The sequence below is a fragment of the Apodemus sylvaticus genome, chromosome 5 (genome assembly GCF_947179515.1).
Source record: "Apodemus sylvaticus chromosome 5, mApoSyl1.1, whole genome shotgun sequence".
NCBI classification, from domain to species: Eukaryota; Metazoa; Chordata; class Mammalia; order Rodentia; family Muridae; genus Apodemus; species Apodemus sylvaticus.
The window spans coordinates 114,863,907-114,886,282 of NC_067476.1; the positions used below are offsets into that span (position 1 = coordinate 114,863,907).

The window sequence follows — 22,376 nt, forward strand, 5'->3', positions numbered from 1 at the left end:
TCCTCCTTGCTACAATTCGGATGTTACTTTATCATCTGGAGAAAATACCATAAGCAGCTGGTCTAGAATTTTTTGATACTGACTGAAGTAAAGAAACCCAGAGAATGGGACAGCTCACTCCATGGAAGAGATCGATGCCAAATACAACAGTTCCAGAGAGGATACTTACAACTAACAATCAGCCTGAAGCAGCTCTCCAGAGGAGGGGAGTGTGCACACATGGCTACACACACACACACACACACACACACACACACACACCAAGGGGAGAGAGAGGTGATTCAAATGCCACCAGGGGTCAGCTTCACACTTTAAAATGACTGGTGACTATTTTTCCACTTTCCTTTATTTTTTGATTTATTCATAAAATAATAGGGTGAAACTTCAATATTCAAGAAAACAGCACGGGCTGGGTAGTGGTGGTGTTACACACCTTTAATCCCAGAACTTGGGAGGCAGAGGCAGGTGGATCTCTACCTGGTCTACAGAGTTCCAGGACAGTCAGGGTTGACAGAGAAACCTGTCTTAAAAATAATTAATTAAAAATTAAAAAAGAAAGAAAAGTGCACAGCTTCTTGAGAAGCACCTGGTCTTCTGTGAGCATGTTCTTCCCACAGGTACTAAGCCAGCGCTGCAGTCAGTCAGACCTACTTGACTGCACGGTCTAGATCTGCAGCCTGGGGCTTACTTACTTCTACACTTGTTGTAGAGGCCGGCCTGCCTGGGCTGACTACAGAGCTTGCAGATCCCAGAACTTGCAGCAGCAGGGCACCTGCACCGACCTGAGGCCCACATGGCTGGCAAATAGGAGGCCATTTCTCATCCTCCTGGGTTGATCAATCGTGTCATGGAAACAGCAAAGGGACAGGAGGATGTGTGGTCATCTAACAAGGTGTCTAATCTTTTCTGGAGTGACTTTTTTCACTTGCCACCTAAGGTAAAGTTGACAAGGAGAATGTCCCCAAAGCTAGGCTTATTGATTCCGACTGCTGATACAGGACTACAAGCTATGGAAATTCACTTCCTTATTGCTTGTCCAATGAGGTGTAGTGCGAAGCCTGGTGTGGCGACTGGGTAAACTGGAAACCCACTGAAGTCTGACAGCGTAGGCTACGGTTAAGAACACTCATGGGGCCCAAGTCACTCCAGTTCCTTTGGGGCAGAGAAATTTACGAAAAAAAACCCAAAAACCTGAAACCCTACCACCAAAACCAACATAGTATTAGAAACTGCTTATTTACTCAGGATGAACACTATCTACAATGTCCCAAAGAGGCCCAACCCTGCCTGTCATCTTTGTTCCAAGCAACAGCCACCTGCACTGTAGTGTTCTCTTTTCAAATACATTTAAGAGACTCACCAAAGAAAGAGAGAAAATCTGATAAAAGTCTAGCTTGAGCCTACCCCGGGATTTCAAAAGAGGGACACAGGAAAGCAGTAATGGCTAAGCCCTGCACAGACTAGAAATGGCTAGCAAGGGGCAGGACAAGGAGAGTTGGGGACCAAAGAGGAGAAAGCCCCAGGGAGGAGCACAGATGCAGACTGTGTCCTGGGCTGCATGTGGCAGTGTGTGTGTGTGTGTGTGTGGGGGGGGGGAGTATAACAATCTGGGGGCGTGGAGAAAGGCAGGAGAGGGAACCTGGGGTGTGTCCATCTGAAACCAGACACCCTACGGAGCAGCAGCACCTGGAGAGTTAGCTGCAGAGTTCGCAGTGGCTCTAAGCCCTGTGTTTCCCCGCAGAGAGGACACCGTGATGCTATGGGGCTCCTGAGGGGATTTCCCAGGGGATGGTATGAGTGTCTGCCTTCTACGTGACCATTAAACAAAGCACAGACGCACAGTAAAAGAAATTAACAAATGCTGTGTTATTAAATATGGAATATTTCCCAAAACAAAAAGTTGGAAATATTTTTAGTTTGTTTTAAATTTTGTATTAGTTGGTAAAATTTTGACAGATCCTCAGAAGCACTTCCCTATGATATAATCCTCACATCTACTCTACACATGTAAAAAAGAATGTGAATCCCCTCTTATAAGATTATTAAAGTCCTACATGTCTTCATTGATATACAATACTGATCAACACCTCCAATGCATTTGGTTCTATGGAGAAGAAGGGACCAACACAGCACAAGCAGGCCCTGTGAGAGACTGCAGCCTCACCATCACACTGCACACTGTTGAGAGCAGCCGAGCACAGAGGTCCTTCCACAGCATCTCTCTGCTGCCAGCCTCATCTAAACAATGGCGTCCCAGCATAGCAAACTTGTATGAGGCTTCTCATGACCTCAAAGGGCAAGAGCAAGGACCACACCATGAACAAATCTAATAATTCTCTCATCTGCACACATCACTGCTATCTGCCTTTGGAACAACATGAGCATTACCATGTCTCAAACTCTGATCTAATACAATCACTTAACTAGCCCTGGCCTGAATTGAATAAAACTTAAAAGTATCAGAACACTGTCTTAATAATTCTCATGTTAGTGTGACTGTTCCAAGTATTCCACAACTGTCCCACAGTGGTAAAAATTGTCCCCACCCCTGGAGTTCTCTTAGAACACTTACAGCATGGCAATGCCCCAGTGCTTTCCAGCTCTCTCTCCTGCTGCCTGGAAACCAGAGAGGCCAATGAGGGCCACGGTGGGTGTGATGGTCAAGGGCCCAATATACCTCAGCAGAGCCCCTGGCAGGCCAAGGAGGCCAATGACCACTTCTATCAATGAGGACATGATGATAGCCCCCTGGATCTGAAACACAAAAGGGTACAGTTTGTGAGCGATGTCAAACATTCAGAATGTAGTACCTGTAATCACAACTGATATTTCTTCAAGGCAACAAATCTTATCATATAGCATCACAACAGTTGGGATACTCCCCAGGGCCCTGCAAGCAAGGTTTCTATGGAGGTAACTGAGGACCAGCACACTAACATGACATCACTGCTGAGGTAATTGAGGACCAGCACATTAACATGATATCACTGCTGAGGTAACTGAGGACTAGCACACTAACATGACATCACTGCTGAGGTAATTGAGGACCAGCACATTAACATGATATCACTGCTGAGGTTACTGAGGACCAGCACACTAACATGACATCACTGCTGAGGTAACTGAGGAACAGCAAGCACACTAACATGACATTGTTGCTATAAGGTTAACTGCAGAAATGGGGACTGATGATAAATCTGCTGCTTTCTCCACTGCAGGGTGAGATGAACAGGTCTGTCAGCTCTCAGATGAGCATACTGTCAATCCAACCCTAGGAGATATTTCAGTATAAACATCTTTAAAAGACCAAGCCCCTGAAAGACATTCAAAAGACAGAGTAACTGACAAAAATTCTAAAGAATGTCCTTGTCACATAAAGTGACATTTGTACTAAATCTAAATATTTCACATAGTGATCCTATGAATATATATGCACTCATCAACTAGTTTTCTGTACCTGGGGACAGCTTTAATCAGCTCTGCTCAAGTGCACTTTAGTTTTATCTTTAGTTTTTTCAACAAGCAGGCGTGACTAACAACTTGCTTGCTCTGAGACGCCCGAGTTAGTAACGCTCTCCTCTGGTGTGTCTGTCACGTTGCTTCCAGAGACAAACAGCTAATGGACGGCTCGTAACTGAGAACATTACTAAGAGATGGGACCTAGCTGGAGGCGCAGACACTGAGATGTGTGTCGGGAAATTCTATCTTCCCTGGTCCCTTCTTGTGTTCCTCACTCTCTTCCTGACAGCCATGAGCTGAATCAGGACCTCCCCACTATGACAGACATAGCCTCGGACACTAAGCTTTCTCCATTCAAGCTGTTTTTAGCATTCCCACACAACAATAGACAGCTAACAACACACAGATACAAAGCAGCCAGACCTCTTCCTTCTCGAGAGCCAACAAGCCCCAGCCATCACACTGGGGGACATAAGCAGGCAGGCCTGGGGACAGGACATGAAGCTCAACAGACAGTAGAAGTCAGCATCCAGGAGTTGAAAACAAAAGGTACTTAAGAAAAGCAGCTCTGTTGGGCACAGTCAGCATCAGAGGCGGGGAGACATGAGTGGCTTTACCTCTTGGATCCGGGGGTGCCAGATATGTTCCAACAGCTCTGCTGTTCCATTGGCAACTGTGATCTCTTGAAAACAAAAAGGAAAGATTTTTTCTTGGAGTGACACTCGTGTTTCATAGCACATATTTATTATCCATTAATAATTTCTTCATCTCATTAAGTACCAACTCCTAAGACTCAACCTGCGACACTAGGGCTTATTGGAGATGGACTCCCAGGACTAAGTGACCAAATGTACTCGCTGACAGAGCTCCTCAGTGTGTCAAAGGCTGACTAAAGTGGTGCTACCAGCCAGTGCAAGCTCCACAGAAACCACTCTTTGTAAACAGCTACCTGAAATGCCCAAAAGCAAAGCTGGCGGGCTGAGGTTTTAAAAATCTTGATAAAGCAGGGCCTTTTCCAGTTCCTAAATCAAAATCGATGGTCACAAAGTAACCCCTAGGAGCAGGGAAGGCAAGGAAACCAGGAAAGCTTGGTTCCTAGAATCCCAAATGTAAGCTGCTCTGAGAGTCCAAGTCTGAGTCTCTCATCTCCTTGAGTTATCAGTTCTGTGAGGATCTTTGCAATCACTACAAAGGGGAATGGAAGTCACTTGCAGAAAACCACAGTAGCCAGATCCTTAAAAAGCAAAGATGCTTCAGAGAAGGGATGCTGACGCAGCGAGAGAGGGACCAGGGTAGGTCTAAAATCCACGGAAAGAGAGAGGCAGGAAAACAGCACACATATTTTCATCCTATCCCCATATTTATCAGCTTCATTGGCAAACAGAAACGAGGTCATTTCTGGCCCTAGCTTGCCCTAAGGTTAGGGATGAAGAGGAGATGTAAAGACAGAAACAGGCACGGTCCACAGACTGGAGCATTCTAAGCTGCTTACGGGCTGGTACATTCTATGCTCAATACAGGAAGGAATGCTGTTATTGGCAGGTGTCCAGGCCCCCTTTCCACCTGCTTTAAAGGACCCCAATGACATATGTGGAAATAACTGCAATTACCTGTGGTGTTACATTTCCATTTATCTAAAGACAGGATGGCTCGAGCAGGGGCCAAAAATGCAAAAGCACTGGCCTGAAACAGGGGTAACCTAAAAGAAACGAGACCAAAACCATGATCACGGCATCGGGAACTACCGAGGTAGTTCACTATTTGACAGCTTAACAGTCTTTTCCATAGACACGCAGCAAATGAGTAACACAGCCACACCTGTGAAGAATCTCTGTAAGAACTCGGACAGCCATAGCTGGACACTAGCTTCTCCCTTCCCCCCTGCTTCTGATGCTCTGGTCTGGGCAGTTCCAGGGGACCCCTGTAGTCAGTGCTAACTGGGACCCCAATACCAGCTCCTGCTACTGTTTCCTCTCCCCCTGGAGGGGGATCAGTGGGGATTTGGACTTCCTGCTTTCCAGCTAAGCTCATGAGATCCCTAATAAAACCTGTGTAGTTCCCTCCTCCTCCTCCTCTTTTATTTCTCATTCATTATTCCATTGCTTCATTCCAAGAGTTAAGGTCTGCCCTAGTCATAAGATAAATATTAAAATTATATTAATGATCTATATGTACCAAAAGTTACAATATGAGAGTATATATATAAGAAATGTTCTGACTGATAATATAAAATACTTAAACTTATTTATTCTAATACATTTTAAAGGGTTCAGAAACCTGGTAAACTCCCCATTAAATCTCCTGCCCACATTCTCAAACTGAATGCAACTAATCAAATCACAATGATTTTGCTATTTTTACTGGAAATGCAGATTGTGTCGCCTAAGTTAACAGCATAAAAACTTAATCACTAGCCGGGCGATGGTGGTGCATGCCTTTAATCCCAGTACTTGGGAGGCAGAGGCAGGCGGATTTCTGAGTTCGAAGCCAGCCTGCTCTACAGAGTGAGTTCCAGGTCAGCCAGGGCTATACAGAGAAATCCTATCTCGAAAAACCAAAAACCAAAACAAAAACAAAATCAAAAACTTAATCACTATTTTTCACAGTATTTGAGGGTAAAGTACAAAATCATGTGCCTGCTGTCTGCAGGACCAGCAGGCTAAACACACACCCCTAGATGCCCCAGACAGCCTTGCCAGTGGTCTGGCTCATGAGGTAGAGACTCGGCAGCTTCCTGATAAGCTCTGTGCCAGAAACAAAGAATACACAGAAACAGAAGTAGCCCTGGCCAAAGAACAGCTGCAGCTGGGCAGTCCCAGAACCTGGTGTGCTCCTTTCTGATGTGCTCCTTTGTCAAAACACCCACCTGGCCATTTGAGCCACAGTAAATGTCCTTAGTAAGAGCAGGTAGGATGTGGGCTATAAGACGGAGATGGGCCTCCTAAGTACAAGCAGGGGCTACTACTGTGTTCGAGGGGTCTGGAGCACGGTGCCACTAAATGTGTTGGTCCTCTTTAGTAGAAAGGTACATCAAAGGGAAAATAGACACTGACGTATAGAAATTCCTCACACAAAATTTTAGGAATATATTGTAAAGATAATGAAATGTTACTGTGATATTAAGAATGGATGCCATCTTGAACAGTCCGAATAACACCATTTTACCACAGGTTCAGACTTTAAGGCAGCATAGGGTAACATAAAGATTGAATTGAATATATATGTTTGTGTATATATTCATATTTATTAGGGGGCTGTCCTTCCAACATAGCCCTGGATGGCCTGGAACTCACTACATAAAGCAGGATGGCCTCAAATTCTGAGATCTGCTGCCTGTCTCCTGAATGCTGGGGTTAAAGTGTGCACCAGGCTCACTGCACTTAGAAATCTTGATCATCGCACATTGGCAAGTGACAGAAGTCAAGGCTGGCGCTGAGCTCCACTCTCTATTAAACCTCAGTCTGAACCTGATCTTGGCAGCTATGGTGAACATTTTATGTAAGAGTAAGGCTGAAGTGCTGACTGGGACTATGGGGTCCTGAGCAAGTGACAATGAAGTCTCCTAAGATGGGCTGGCAGATGCACAGCTGGCCTCGTGGTCTCATTTCAAATCAGAAACAGGACTTAAATTCTTGGGAAATGCTACAGGAGCTCATGAACAATGACAGGAGAATAGCTAGGTCAGGGAGACTACACCAGGAAGTCCATCACTGCGGCACTTGTATGTGTCTACAGCACAGCTTCTGATTTGGTGGGGGGGGGGGGGTTGTGTGATACCAATTCAGGATCTTTAAAAACTATTTTTTTATTTGTGTCTGTGTGTATGTATGCTAGAAGAGGACATTGGATCCACTGGAACTGGGGTTGCAAGTGGCTGTGAGCCCCTAACTTGGGGGCAGAAGCTGAACCTGGGTCCTACGTAAGAGCAGCATGCACTCTTAACTGCTGAGCCATCTTTTCCAGCCCCAAATCTGGATTTTTGATCCATTACTTCAAGGTGCAGCTAAGCCTTAAGGCCCCAACCCCCTTGTGCTAAATCAGCAGTTTTCAAGTCTGTGGTGGGCTTCAACCCCTTTTGGGAGGGGGTACAAATAACCCTTTCACAGGGGTCACTTAAGGCCATTTACAGTATAATTCATAACAGTAGCAAATTTATAGTTACGAAGTAGCAATGAAATAAAGTTATGGTTAGGGGTCACTACAACATGAGGACCCGTATTAAAGGGTTGAGGCATTGAAAGGTTGAGAAGCACTGCTCTAGACGAAAGGATAACAATCCTGTCAAAAAGGCAATGAAAAGCATCCTGGTCCTGAGGATCTGCTGCTGTGGGAAGGAGACAATAGAGTCACCTAGATGACTTCCAACTGAACACCAGGAAGCACTGGGGGCTCTGTCACCCGCCAAGTAAGGCTGTCTGAAAAGACTGAGAAGCATTGAGCCACATGCTGAGAAGCTATGAGGAACCCAGGCAAAGAGAAGAGGTGCAAAATGGGGTTCACAGGATCCCGGCCCCCAAGAACACAGATACTTAACCTCAGGAGACATCTGAGAGAGGGACAAACAGAAGGTGAAAGGGTACCGGTGGAACCTGTAGGCAAAAAGGGAAATGCTCAGAGGATTAAGCTCTGAAAGGATCACACTGAGAGAAATGGGGACAGGTGACTGTCACCTGGAAGCTATACTCAGACTTGAACAGGCTGTGCCATGGCTCTAGGTGTGGTCCATGCCTGACCAACTTCCAAGTCCGTTGGTGTTGACTCTGGTGACAAGCCGGCTAGGGCCAGGACCTGCTAACCTTTTAGCCTCTAATGGTTCCCCTCTATACTGTTCTGCTCATCCTGTCTGGAAGCTAAGACTGCCTGACAGAAAGACACCGCCCTTTCATTCACAATCTTATTCCTAGACCAGCAGTAAAGAATTTAAGGAGCTATTTAAAAACATGCTTAGAAAGAAATTTTGTTAGATTAAAATTAAGAAGTTAGGCTTTCCTAACATATGGATTTACAATGCTGCCTGGGTAGGGCGTCGTTCAGGTTGACAAGAGAGCAGAAAGGAAGTGAGGGAACACATCTCAGGCGCTCTGCGGTCCCTGTGGAAGGAGAACCGTCTGACAGTCCAAAGTCCCTCTGAAGCATCATGGAGGTGCGCGTGTATTTGTTCTGACAGAATTCCTCACTGTAGTGTAGTCTGCGCTTCCTTAGCACAGATGATGATCAAACCTGCTGCAAAATCTACCAATGACAAATGACCAACACTAGCTTGAGTCGGGAGTGCAGGACAATGTAAAGATAATAATCCTTAAGGGACTCGAACAGAAACCAAGCTTCATCGATGAATCAAACAAACGCCAAAAAGATGGACTGGACGCCTCTGACAGACAGCAAAGCAGTGTGCCAAAAAAGAACTTGGGTGAATTAGCAATGCTTTGGTGGTGTTTCCTCACCGATCAGTCAGCTTTTGGGAATCAGATGACAAACCAAAAACACCTGACCCAAACACTTGAGCAGCAATTAGAACAGTCTATATATCTCCCAAGAAAAATAACAATATAACAGTAAGATAATCTAATATTCAAGAATAACTACATTTCTCTAATTGTTTATCAAGTATTTTCAGTTCCCACATGCAGTACAATGGAAGCCTGTGTACCACAAGCTAGGCATCCTGACAAGGAGACCTCTCAATACCTACTTGTCACACTGGAACCGGTCCACCAGGATGCCCCACTAGGTGAAGGTATTTATTTAAGGTAGGTGACTCATCTCATCAGGTGACATGTTTTCTCACTAACAGCAAATAATCTGAAGTGATTCTTTGACTGTGTGATATTACCACTAAGTTTAAATTATGGAATGAGGTTTAGAAATTAGGATCCTCTGGTAATCAATCAGTAATATTTTGAACCACAATCTTGCTATGTAGCCTAGGCCGTCCTTCTGGGTTTCTATGTTTATAAATGACATTTGCTGTAAAGAAGAAGTTCCCTGTTTCTCCACTGTATCTCCACCTTCTTTCCTGAACATCACTGCAGGCGCATGAATCTAAGTTTTATGCATGTTCTTAATAACTGAATTGTCCAAATCTACCCAGAACAGCCTGTTGGCTCCTGTTCCTTATGAAGGGACTGCCACATGCTGTATTGTTCTTTGAACATAGCTTTCCTGTATGAGATGTTCCAGGTTCAACTTGTCCTCCCAGTCCTACTCTAAGTCAGTCACTTGCTTGCTCAGAGAACACTACTACCTAGTCCATTATCCTAAAGAATGGTAGTGAGGACCAGCCATCTGCACACTGAGTGGACTCACTATTTCTAGGCCCTATGTGTAGAAACCAGAATTGCGATTAGATGGGGGGGGAGGGGAGGAGAAGATAATACCCGCAGGCCATCCAGCACCTCAGGAACATTTTTTTTTACCATATCAGACCACCTTTTCCTTGGGATAATCTCCTTTGCAAGCATCCTCTGTTAGTATAAAATGGAGGCAAATACAAGGTTGTGTGACATGGCTCTCTGTCTGCTGACTGCAGTGCTGGTCATGTGACTGTATGCACAGGAAAACTCACCTGACTGCACACCTTAGAAAGGTGCAATTTACTGCATGTTAATACAATTAGGTGCTAATGCAATTACTCATTACATAATGGGTATATATTTATTTAATCTATTTTTTTTGACAGGGTCTCACTATGTAGCCTTGTCTGGCTAGTTTCAGGACAGCCAGGGCTACACAGAGAAATCCTGTTTTAAGAAATTCCCTCCACCAAAAAACAGTGTAGAGGGAACAAAATTCATTAAATCCACAAATAGCAAAGAGCCGGGCAGTCTTTTAATTCCTGAAACCTTGAATATTTAAAAAAACAACAATAAAGAGTGATCAGGAAGCATGGCCAGCATCCCTGCCACAGCAAACATGCTCCTGAGGCAGGAAGGCTCAGGCCTCAGGAGGATCTGGGTCAAATGACCGCTGCTGTTTTCTAATGACCCTTTCTTTCCCCATCCACGGCAGGATGCTGCCTGTGTGACCAGGGCACACCCAGTCCTGTAACACTCACCAGGGACATGCTATTCCACCAGACTTTCACCTCCTTTCCAGAGCCCAGGTAATAATGACAGCTCACAGCACCAGAGGAGCAGGCACGACCTTGCACGACACTCATTAACATGCTACATATTATTTTCCATCCAGGGAAATGGTCTTTGAGAAGCTAGGCAGCCTGGCCCAAGTCTCATGGCTGGTAAGTGGTACAGAGGGATCTAAGCCACTAAGTCTACAGCCCCAGTGAGGCTGACCAGAAATGATGCCCTTCAAGGTCATTTCCTTCCAGGTTTGCACTGACCTCTCATTTCACCACACTAGTTAAGATGCTTTCTTGGTGAAGTGGGCAGTAATCTTTACTTGTGCGGAAACATTGCAACTAGCTATTACATGCTGCTTGGCACAGTGGAATACAAAGGTCACCAACTTGGCAATTTTGGTGAAACGTTCACCATGAATCATCCATGCCTCTGGCCCATCTTCCAATTCACAGCAAGTTAATAGACTGTGCAACAAATTAGACAGCACCATAAGGACACAATGAGACAAGCTGGGATCATGAGTCCATGACACCTAGCCTGGACTTGAAAAAGATGAGAGCGATAGCAAGCAAAACACTGTATGAGCTTAATTGGACCATGGCTTGGAGAGAGGCTCAGGGAACAGCTATCACACATCTTTTAGGAACAACTGGGGAAATTAAATGTAGACTGCATATTAGATGATATGATGGAATAATTATTTTCAAGTTGATAAATGGCATTGTGGTTACTCAGAGACTATCATCCCTAGGCCATTTTTGAGTGGAGCATCATGCTATCTGCAACTTTGTTTCCAACTGGTTCACAAAATCTAAAACAAAAACAAGAACTCCTCAGGAGATGAAGAAACATGGGGAATTTTTCAAGCTCCCTAAATAACCGTTCTGTACTCTGATAGAATGGGTTCAAAGTCCCCAGAGGTAAGCCCTGGAAAGTGCACGGCCCTCAAGGAGGGCACAAGACCCCACCCCTACCAGCCCTACATACATATTATACACTGCCACACACCCCCACCAGCCCTACATACATACTACACACTGCCACACACCCCACCAGCCCTACATACATAATACATACTGCCAGGCACACCCAACCAGCCCTACATACATACTACACACTGCCACACACCCCACCAGCCCTACATACATACTACACACTGCCTCTCACACCCCACCAGCCCTACATACCTACTACACACTGCCACACACCCCACCAGCCCTACATACATACTACACACTGCCTCTCACACCCCACCAGCCCTACATACATACTACACACTGCCATGCACACCCCATGGCCACAAGAAGCTAGTAAGATAGGAAGCAGGGGACGACTTTCTCCTGTAGGCAGTGGCTAATCAGAAACCAGATACTAAACTAGTGTCAATGGCTCTCAACAAAGGAATCCGCTTTGTGCTTAAGCAGGTTTGTGCCTTACCACAAGCGGCCCCTGTGGTAGCCCCTACCTGTACTCTTATAGTATTGGGGATAACAGAGTCAGTGCGGCTCCTGTCACAGGCTTGAGGGGTCCTCTAAAGACAGTGGGGCTCTCCTCTAGCCACGTCTGTGAGAAACATCAGTGAGGCAGAGAAACACAGGGTTTCAGAGAACCTTCCTCCACACTGACTCGGTATCTTCGCAGAGGTGGGGCCTCTAGCCATGACTACTGCAGGCTGGCATCTGTGCATGAGGGAGAATCTGAATAACCCTATCCCAATGAGAGGGAGATTTGAAAAGGTTTGGTACCAGCTCTTAGAACAAGCTCAAGAGATAACTAAAACTGATAAGCAAGTAACCAATGGAGAACTGCTGAGTCTCCATCAAAGGAGACAAGCAATGAAAAGTGCGGGGAGAGGCAGTGTGGGGAGGCATGGGGACAACGGGAAGAGGTGTCCTGGAAATCAGCTCGCCAGGCATACACATGCTCTAGGGAGCGAGCCTCACAACCCCCATGGAAACCATGGTGGTCCCCAGAGACAAGGAAGATACTCTCAGGCAGCAAAGCAGGGAAGGAAGACATGGCCATGGAGGGTCCATCAGCTCAGAGGCAGCGCACACACCAAGGGGGAGCACTCGGGGTTCAGCCTTAGGTCTGCCAAGGGGGAGCACTCCAGGCTCAGTCTTAGGTCTGCCAAGGGGGAGCACTCGGGGATCAGCCTTAGGTCTGCCAAGGAGGAGCACTTGGCATTCAACCTTAGGTCTGCCAAGGAGGAGCAATTGGGGTTCAGCCTTAGGTCTGCCAAGGGGGAGTACTTCAGGCTCAGTCTTAGGTCTGCGAAGGGATACATCTGTTTCAACATCTTTGATCTCAAAGACCCATTTTGGCCTTCGTTCTTTTTTTGGAGACCGGCCTCAGTATGTACCACTGGCTGCCAGAACTCTAAAGACCAGGTTAGTCTCAGACTCAGAGTGATCCACCTGCCTGTCTCGGAAGAGCTGGAATTAAAGGCATCCAAATCCAACACCTTTTCTGAGTTTTATTTTTATGGAACGATACAGGTTTTCAAGGCTGCAATAACAAAGGGGGAGGGCCTAACCAAAGGCCACGCCTCCTCCCCTGTTCTATGGCTTCCTCAAAAGAGCCCCGCCCCTCAGAGGCAAGACCCAATCACCTTAGCTGCCCAGTGTGATGGAAGCATCGGGTGCCAACAAATATCAGAAAAACAGATATTAATACAGAACTTAAGGGACAACACAGATAAACAACACAGAGTTGGGAAATTGTGAGGATCTGTCAAGAAATCACAAAAGCTTAACATGTAAAAACTTCCACGAGCAGAAGTCTGAAGAATAACTAGGAAACCAAAGCACAGTCCATCTACAGTCCTCTAGCTGAGTGGTGGGATCAGCTCAGCTCTGAGCTTCACCCCCACACCACCACACCTCCCCACCTGTCCACCTGTCCTGGGTGTGAACTGCTTGTTTTAAACCTGGAAATTTAAGATGCCGACTGAGATGCTAGTTCTCAGCACCGGTAGTCCACACCACTATCTAGCAGTTGTACTCTACAACTGCCCAATAAGCTTCAACGTTACAAAAGATGATTAAGACAATAAAGGCAATAACTGTCACTCAGAGACTGAAGGCAGTCTCCCTCACCCTCCCAAGGAGATAGCTGCCTATGTCCTGTGTCTTCAGGCTGAGAAGGTCTGTCCTGCCACTCTTCTTTGGTTACATGTTGTATATAAGCTAAAGTCTTCAAGGCACAGTCCTACCACTACGGGGTCTTAGTGCTTAGCCAAGCCCTGGCTTGTACCTGGTGACAGGAATCCTGTGCTGGGTCATAACTTAACCTACTTTTGCTTCCACCTCTGCCAGGGTGAAAGATACCTCCTCATCCTTTAGGGCCAAAACCACAACTCTCTGGGACCTATCTCAACTACTGCCACCCCCTCAAGTCCTAGACATGATATCCCTGCCTCTCTCATGACCCTATGCACTGTTCTGGGGTATGGACATCACCATACATACACGATCCTGTCTGCTTGCCACCCGGAGTCACTTGCACCTTCTACACAGATAGGTCACTAGGTATCTCTGGGGCTGTCAGTACTTTCCCTCTTTCACAGGTCACGACTGGATACCACCCATGCCTCAATGCCATGGAATCCCACATCCCAGGTCCAGCTTGATAGCGTAGCACCCAGTCTCCCAGACAGTGTGCACTCATTGCCTGCTTCTCAGATGGGATGCTGGCCTACTGATAAAGAAGCAGGCTTGTGGCCACACATGGTGAAGAGGGACTCCACGGGACATGTATGCCTCATGCAGACACACGCACAGCTCCTTATTTCCAGTTCCTAGAGGCGGGTGGCAGCACCCTCTCTAGTTGATGGGCTGCTCTCTAGAGGAAAGGAGAAGTGAACTGCATTGACTACACTGTTCTCCATGGGCTAAATGCCTGATGCCTTTAAAAAGGGTGCCCTCGAGACCAGAGTGCTTGCCTGAAGTCCCTGAGGTCCACTTGCTACGTCATCTTATATAAGTCTGCCCAGCAGGTTCAGCAGTGGCCTGGCCAGGCCTTTGCCATGGCACAGGATGCAACTAACACAGGCAGATGCAGCCATCAGCTCTCCATGTTAGCCAACTCTAACAGCGATAGGTCATAGCAGCTATTTAGGAAAAATATTACCTCAAAGTGCCACGTCCTGTGTCCAAAGTAAAGCCAACAAAAGACGCTTCTCCCGATCCAGAGCTGTGACCCAGAGCCTTGGCTAATCAACAGCAAATGCCGGCGTCACCATCGCCACATCTAACTGCCTGCCGCGAACGGTTTATGGAAGCCTGGGTCCATCCTTCCCTAGCGTATCAATGACACCCCTGCTCCTCTCCTCTGAGCCCCCGATGAGAACACCCTGACCCTTCTATTCAGCATAGTGGCTGCAGGCTGTGTAACGGGATCTAAGAGCCAACAGCTTGCCGCCATGGCCTCCAGTACAAACAGCTCTTCCCACCAGCAGACCTGCAAGGGAAGTGCCCTTCACCTTCTCGCTCCACCTCTACTGCAACCAGACACCCAGATGCTCACTGTCCCTGGGACGGGAGCCCTTCAGAGTCCTGAGGATTCTGCCACATCAGACTCCAGGTCACAGCTGCCTGCTGCTCACTGTCCCTCTTGCTGCCTCTTCCGAGCATGGAAAGTAAGCCCCGCTTGCACTGTTTCCAGTGGAGAAAGAGAGAGATCCACAGACTTTACTCTGAGGATAATCAGCAGAGCCTGGGCAGGTAGGAAGCTGCGCTGTGCACAGGGCTGACTGTGGAAAGAAGAGAAGGCCAGCTTACAGGAGCTAGGGATGCCTGTACTGTACTTCCTGGCTCATCTCCACAGTCACTGGGGCTGTGGATGCAAAGGCAAACAAGCCAAGGTTACTAGCACCAAAGAGAACACCATGAGAAAGTGGGGCGGAGACAGAAGAAGAAGCCACATTAGAAGAGTGAACCAAAGAACACAGAACACATGTGTACAAACTCAGGGTAGAACAGAGTATTTCAGGAATCTCTGGTGGGACACGTGGGGCGGAGGATGTGCAGGTGTGCTGTGTGGGCAGGCCGCCAGGACATGCAGTGGGCTGGGCTCAGAGGCTAAGGTAGAAACCTGGGAAAGACAGAGAGTGCACAAGCTGCACGCCAAGAAGAATGCAGCCTGGGAAGCCTGAGGAAGGGAGTGAGAGAAAGATGGCAGGGGCTGGGGAGCACACAGAGAGCAGTCTCAGTGCGAGAGACCAAATGGAAACTAGGTCAAAGAGACTGGGTCTGAATTACAGTAGAGGACTGGAAGGCATGCTAGAGACCAGCAGTGCCATGCCAGCCAGCCACAGAAATAAAAAGACTATTTTTCCAGCTTCCACAATTGTTCCCTTCATGAAGAGAGGAAATATGGGGCCAGGGACACCTTGTAAAGGTGGGCTGAGACTAATGGCCACTGGGATATGCTCTAACACCAACTGATCTGTCCAGTAGCCCCGAGCAAAGCGCCATCCTTCTCAGTACCTTACTGGGTTGTAAAAATCCCATAGTACCTCTGTCTCACCTGCATCCAAATGTTGTCTGCAGCAATGTAGTGATTCCCACGCAGAAGAAAATGGTCCCGATGAGCTGGCTGGTGGCCCACTGGTCATCCCCCACGCACATGGCATCAGCCAGCAAAAAGGGCACTGCGATTGTGCCACTGAAGCACGTCAGGTAGTGCTGCTCGAGGAGAGACAAGGGAAAGGTAAACCCGCCCTTGCTTAGATTTATTTGCCCCTAACACTGGTGCCCTGGTGTCTTTAGGACAAACAGACCACATGAAGAATCTCTAGTCACACATTCTAGTTATACATTCTGATCACATGTCCGGCCATTTTGTAACTTTCCTTTCCTTATTACCCATGTCCTATGACGACATCACTGTCTTGAGTTCACATTGCTACAAGACAGTTTAGATATTCCTTACCAGACATATCTACATTTTGTCCCCACTAACAATGGTCCAACATGCTAAGTACACTGTGCCGAAGAACCCTGCAGTCTGGACAGAGACCCTCGTCAGGCACTCTCTAGGACTTGGTTTGATAAGGTCTTGCTTCCCTCATGTTTTATGGAGTCAGGGTCTCACTCTGGAATCCAGCGAGTCAAGCTCACTGTATGGCTCAAGACGGTCTCAAACCCATCATCTTCCTGCTTCGGCCTTCCTGCTATCCAGGGATAACAGGAGTGGACCAAACCCAGCTGAGATGCTCACATTGTACATCTGCATCCCTAAGATATTAGTCTGTGGGGTTCTTTCATTTGCTTTTAGCTCTCTCAGGTCTGGGATTATACCATAGCGACTTCACAGCTGACATTTTCTGCCTTGCTCTGTGGTCTAGCACCCTTGGGCAAATAGTCACTCTCCCTCTAAGTACCCCATCCTCCCGTGCCTCTTCTATTAGGTCCAGGGCACCTGCCTGACGTCAGGTCATTCACCAAGCCCACTCAGCCCTCCGCCCAACCAGCCGCCAGTGGGGCCAGGCCCAGTGCAGCTCCAAGCAGGCATGGAGTCTGAGCTACAAGACTGACTTTCCCACACCTGAGAAACCTAAAGGGAACTGAGCAAGGAAGTGTGGAAATTCAGACCTTAAAACAGGGAGCAAACCCAACACAGGAGTCAGGAGCCAGGCAGTGAGGCCAGGGAGGAGAGAGCACCCCCACATTTCTCAAAGGCCCCTTTAATCCAGTGAGCAAGGCAGGGTACTGAGGACAAGCGCTAAAGTCACAGTGGACCTGTCAATTGTCAGCCTTCCCCTCCTGCTGGAAACTACAGCAGACTAAGGCTGGGAGGCAGTTCTCTTCCTTTATAAGACATTAAAGCCTTCCCTCAGTTCCTGGCTATGATACTTGCTGTGATCATCTGTAACTAACCAAGGTCGCTAAGGTGGGGATGGGAGGTCGAGGCTACAGACCCCTTTCTGTCTCTGCTCTTCTCTCCCCTGCTCCACCTTCCCTGCAGCCACCACACCCCCTCCCACCTTCCCTGCAGCCACCACACCCCCTCCCACCTTCCCTGCAGCCACCACACCCCCTCCCACCTTCCCTGTAGCCACCACACTCCCCTCCCACCTTCCCTGCAGCCACCACACCCCCCTTCCACCTTCCCTGCAGCCACCACACTCCCCTCCTACCTTCCCTGCAGCCACCACACTCCCCTCCTACCTTCCCTGCAGCCACCACACCCCCTCCCACCTTCCCTGCAGCCACCACACTCCCCTCCCACCGCATCACTTCTTTCACTGCCTGAGCATTTATTTCCCAGTTCTTGTCTTCTTCCTGCTGTTCTGAAATTAATGTTGAAAATTCTTATACATCATTCTTATAAAATACATTTACAATAAATCTTAGTTAAAATAAAACTTTGGGACTAGAGAGATGGCTCAGCAGTTTAAACACATGTACTGTTCTTGGAGGAAACTGGAGTGCGGTTCCCAGAACCCCCATCAGGCAGTGAGACTCCAATACCTATGGCCTCCACAAGCACCTCTAGCCACATATCTACCCACACATAATACACAGAACTAAAAATAATAAAATAAAAGATAAACATTGACTATCTTGAAAATTTAGCCAGTTGACAGTACAAGCTCTAGGCCAGAGGTCACAGCCCCTAGAAGAATCATCTTACCTGCAACCCCAGGAATATGCACAAGTACCAGGGAGGGACATCTTCTATAGTGTAGATCATATCCGACCTCTGGGGATCCAGGCTGCCAGTGCTGTCTAGGGTCTCTGCAAGAGAGCTCTGGCGTTGAGAGGAGAACGAGGGGGTCAGTCACTGCCCACAACGACTTATTGCCTTGCGCAGCCCTCTACTGCCCAGAACCACCTTCTGCTGGTGTAGCCATTCTGTCCTTTGTATCCCTCAGAGGGATAATTCTCAGAATGAGGGCTCTGACTCCCATGACAATGCCTCAGTCCCAAGGCACCAACCCTGACCAGACCCTCTGCCCACGCCTAATGACTTAAATCTTGGTTTTGGCTTTATTTATTAAAAAAAAATATTTTAATACTTAATATGGCAATAAATATTTTTAAAATGTTAAGTATTGCATGATTCTAAAGGTCAAGATCACCAAGATACCTAACTCAGTCTTGACATCAGCTAAACAGATGGCTTGAAGAAACCCTGTCTTTCTTTCCATGGAGTCTTAAAATTGCTCTAGTTTCTAAGACTCTGCAAATGATTAATTGCACTTCTTAGAATCTGAGGTGCATATCTCTGGAGGTTGGAATGAGATGCCTCCCATAATCTCAGACATTTGAATACCGGGTCCCCAGCCAGTAGCTGTTCGGGAGGATTAGGAGGCATTAGGAGGCACGGCTTTGCTGGAGGAAGTGCATCACTGGGTGCTTTTCTGCTTCCTGTTTGTGGTTTTAGATTTGAGCACTCAACTGCCTGATGCTACCATGCTCCCTGCAGTGATAGTTATGGAACCATAAGCTCCAAATAAACCTTTGTCACGGCATTTTACCACATTAATTAAAAAGTAACCAATACAATACATATTTTTAAAATATTTTCTAGCCTAGCAAACAAAAGAGGAAACAAAATGAAAATGTTTCACAAAAAAGCGGCTAGAGATAATACTGTGACCCTGTAGCCCACAACGGGTGGATCTAGCCCACAGAGAGCTGCCAACTCCATGCCTGTCATGTAGTCTTCCTTGAAAGGGGGACTCTTGGGGGGTAAGACCCTTTCCAAAAACACACTGGAGTTCTGCCTCATTGTCTACAGTTGAAAGGTACAGTCTAATGAAGCTGACCCTTGACGCAGATGTTACAGGACAAACATCTGCCTCTGGCCAGCAGTAGATGTTCGCAGGCTTGCAGTGCTGAATGTGCTACAATGGTACTGTGTCTCGTGACTGCAGTAGACGAGATGTCAGAGAAGCTGACGAGGAAAGGACTGGCTCAGCAGGCTGTGCTACTCACGCTTTCTCAGCCTTCCGAAGGGAGGTCTGGCCTTCACCAGCTCCCAGGTGCTTTGCTTTTGTTCTTGGATTTTAAAAGTATTCTTTCTTTTTTCCTATGAAACCTTGGGTAAGGTAATGGTTTACACAACAATCTGTGGAAGGATCCTTGGGTCACCTGTTACCAGCTTGTTCATTGAGAAACTAGACTGTAACTCAGCTACATGGTGGCCAGCCATACCTAAGAGGCTGGTTCCTGATAAAAACTTTCCATGCCAAAGCTCAGGTGAGCTCCCCCAGTTGGCAATATTTCATGAGAAGCATCATAGATTGTTGTGGGAGAATTGCGACACTGCCCGCCTGCCTGCACTGGGGGAAAGGTGCCTGGTGAGAAGCCTGTGGCTGGTGGCTAACTCTGCTGCTGCCGTTCTCCAACCAGGATTTTAATCTGTAGCTTCTCTCACACACAACCACGAGAATGAGAACTGAATAGATTCTATGAATCATGAAGAAACGCCTGAACCTAACTGCAGTTCCTGAAATACTTCCACACAGACAGGACCAAGGACATACTGGGCTCACCACACAAGGCGAAGTCAGCACTGTCATATAACACAAAGGAATAAAACCAAGGGCAAAATAAACTCCTTCATCCATATATGCTAGTTTGCCTAATGAATGCCCCCTGAAGGCGCATGTTTTAAAGGCTTCAGCAAGGGTGGCAACAGCCTAAGATATCATGGACCTTTAAGATAGATTTTAGATAACACCCTGGAAGCTGGGGTACAGGACTGTTAACAAAGGCCACTTTAGCCAAAACAGACAAACAAAGGCACAGACACAAAGATCTGAGCTCCTGAAATGCATTGTGGGACCCTGCTTGCCCCGCCCCCTTTCTGCTTTCTGGGTCAGGATGTGAGCATCAGCTCTTCTGTGCCAGGAGAGCTGTGGGGTGATGCCCACTGGGGTTGCCCATCTTCTCTGTCCAGACCTTTTAAGCCAGAATAGAACTCTCTTTACCTCATTTCATTATAGTGATGCAAAAAACAAAAGTATACAAATATGGTCACTCAAATTTTCTTTAAAAAACAATGAATAAGGACATACACACATATATCTGTGTATCATGTACATGTGTGTATGTGTACTTAGGTAAATGCAAATATACCTCTATAATCATACATACATACATACTTACATACATAAATGCCTGCTTTGTAATGCCACATTGGTAGCTTGCAGTTTTGACTTCAGATATTCACCTTAGGTACACTTACCTTATATTTTTATTCCTGTGTAATAGGTGGAAGCTAATACCAGAGAATCACGTTAATTCCTTTGAGTCTGAGTCACCTCTGTAATCAGACTTGACTTTTGGTCCTCAAGCTCTTAACCACTGTTCTCAAACATTCTGGCCAAGGCTTTTACAAATACCTAGATAATGACTCTTAAGAGCTTTTAACCTTAATCGCTACTAAGACAATTAAAATGTAGCAATTATGACTCTTCCATTACAAAACAAACATACAGACACCCGCCACCCCCACCCCCCACCCCCGCTCTCTGGAAACAGGGTGGGCAGTAGGAGGTGTGAGCATGGGTACCTTCTCGGCAATGCCGTTCTCTGTGCTGTATATTGCCATGAGCTCAGTGTCTTCGTTATCCTGCTCTCCACTGGACGTGGCCCCGCCATTGATCACCACCTGAAGACAAAGGCTACAGTGAGAGTGCATTTCACTCAGCACGTGCCATTCCGCTGTAGGGAAATATGGTTTTTCTAAATGGCCTCCCATAATTCTCAAGAGAGCCCTAAACTCCATATTACATATCACATATTACATATGGCAAACTTAAGTGAAACTGATGTGTATAGGTGATTTTACATCGGAGAGGCCTGGAGCTCCCATAGAGTGGAGCTGGGTGAGCCAGAGCTGCCCAGGAAAGACAGAAATGGGACATTCCAAAGAAAGCTCTAGCCATAGGATCCCCAACACCCTCCAGGGCAAGGGAAGTGACTGATAAATCAGTGTGACAATGCAGGGGACCAGGCTGCTGCTGAGTGGTAGTGTCTAAACTGCTTTGGCTAAGATCCCTTCCTCAGGAACCAAGGTGCCTGTGTGCTCTAGAAAGAGGGTGCACTGCAGCCCGAGGTCTAGGACTAAGCAGCCCACTGTGTGCAGCTGCCCGGTCACTGGGGAGCAGGAGGACCGACCCAGCTGGGAAGCTATTCAAAGGAGGTCTAGCCTTATGATGTGCATTCTTTGGTGAGGAACAGCATAATTTATTTGGTTAGAAACAAGAAACATAAGCTGGTCAGTGGTGGCACATGCCTTTAATCTCAGCACTTAGCAGACAGAGGCAGGCGGATTTCTGAGTTTGAGGCCAGCCTGGTCTACAGAGTGAGTTCTGGGACAGCCAGGGCTATACAGAGAAACCCTGCCTCGAGAAACAAAAAAGAAAAAAAGAAAAGAAAAGAAAAGAAAAGAAAAGAAAAGAAAAGAAAAGAAAAGAAAAGAAAAGAAAAGAAAGGGAAAGAAAAGAAAAGAAAAGAAAAGAAAAGAAAAGAAAAGAAAAAAGAAAAGTAAAGAAAAGAAAGGGAAAGAAAGGGAAGGAAGGAAGGAAAGTATTTTCATTTCTTAATCAAAAGAAAGAAGGAAAGAGGGAAAGAAAGAAAGAAAGAAAGAAAGAAAGAAAGAAAGAAAGAAAGAAAGAAAGAAAGAAAGAAGAAAAGAAAGAAAGAATTAATTTTCATTTCTTAATCAAATGGTTCCGTTCCCAGGGATCTCTTCTAAAGATACAATACTGAAAATGAAAAGAGGCTTTAACCCCAAGAAGGCAAGCACTTTTTAGGAATAACAATAACTTGCCCTAACCAGTTATACTCAGATACTAGAAGAAAAAATGGACATTTATGT

The 22,376-nt window shown here is 46.6% G+C and overlaps 1 protein-coding gene across 4 annotated transcripts in view; it reads right to left on the bottom strand.

Annotated features, from left to right (window-relative positions):
* The window catches only part of Slc23a2 (solute carrier family 23 member 2), an 87,725-nt gene that overhangs the window by 19,348 nt on the left and 46,001 nt on the right, over positions 1-22,376 (bottom strand). For 3 of the 4 annotated variants that reach the window (XM_052183691.1, XM_052183693.1, XM_052183692.1), the window contains 6 exons: positions 21,066-21,164; positions 18,177-18,293; positions 16,068-16,225; positions 5,070-5,158; positions 4,077-4,141; positions 2,573-2,754 (listed from right to left, as the gene is read on the bottom strand). In XM_052183691.1, the coding sequence (XP_052039651.1) occupies positions 2,573-2,754; positions 4,077-4,141; positions 5,070-5,158; positions 16,068-16,225; positions 18,177-18,293; positions 21,066-21,164 (710 nt within the window). Of the gene's footprint in view, positions 1-2,572; positions 2,755-4,076; positions 4,142-5,069; positions 5,159-16,067; positions 16,226-18,176; positions 18,294-21,065; positions 21,178-22,376 lie in introns of all 4 variants that reach the window. The other variant, XM_052183694.1, reaches the window with a different exon arrangement.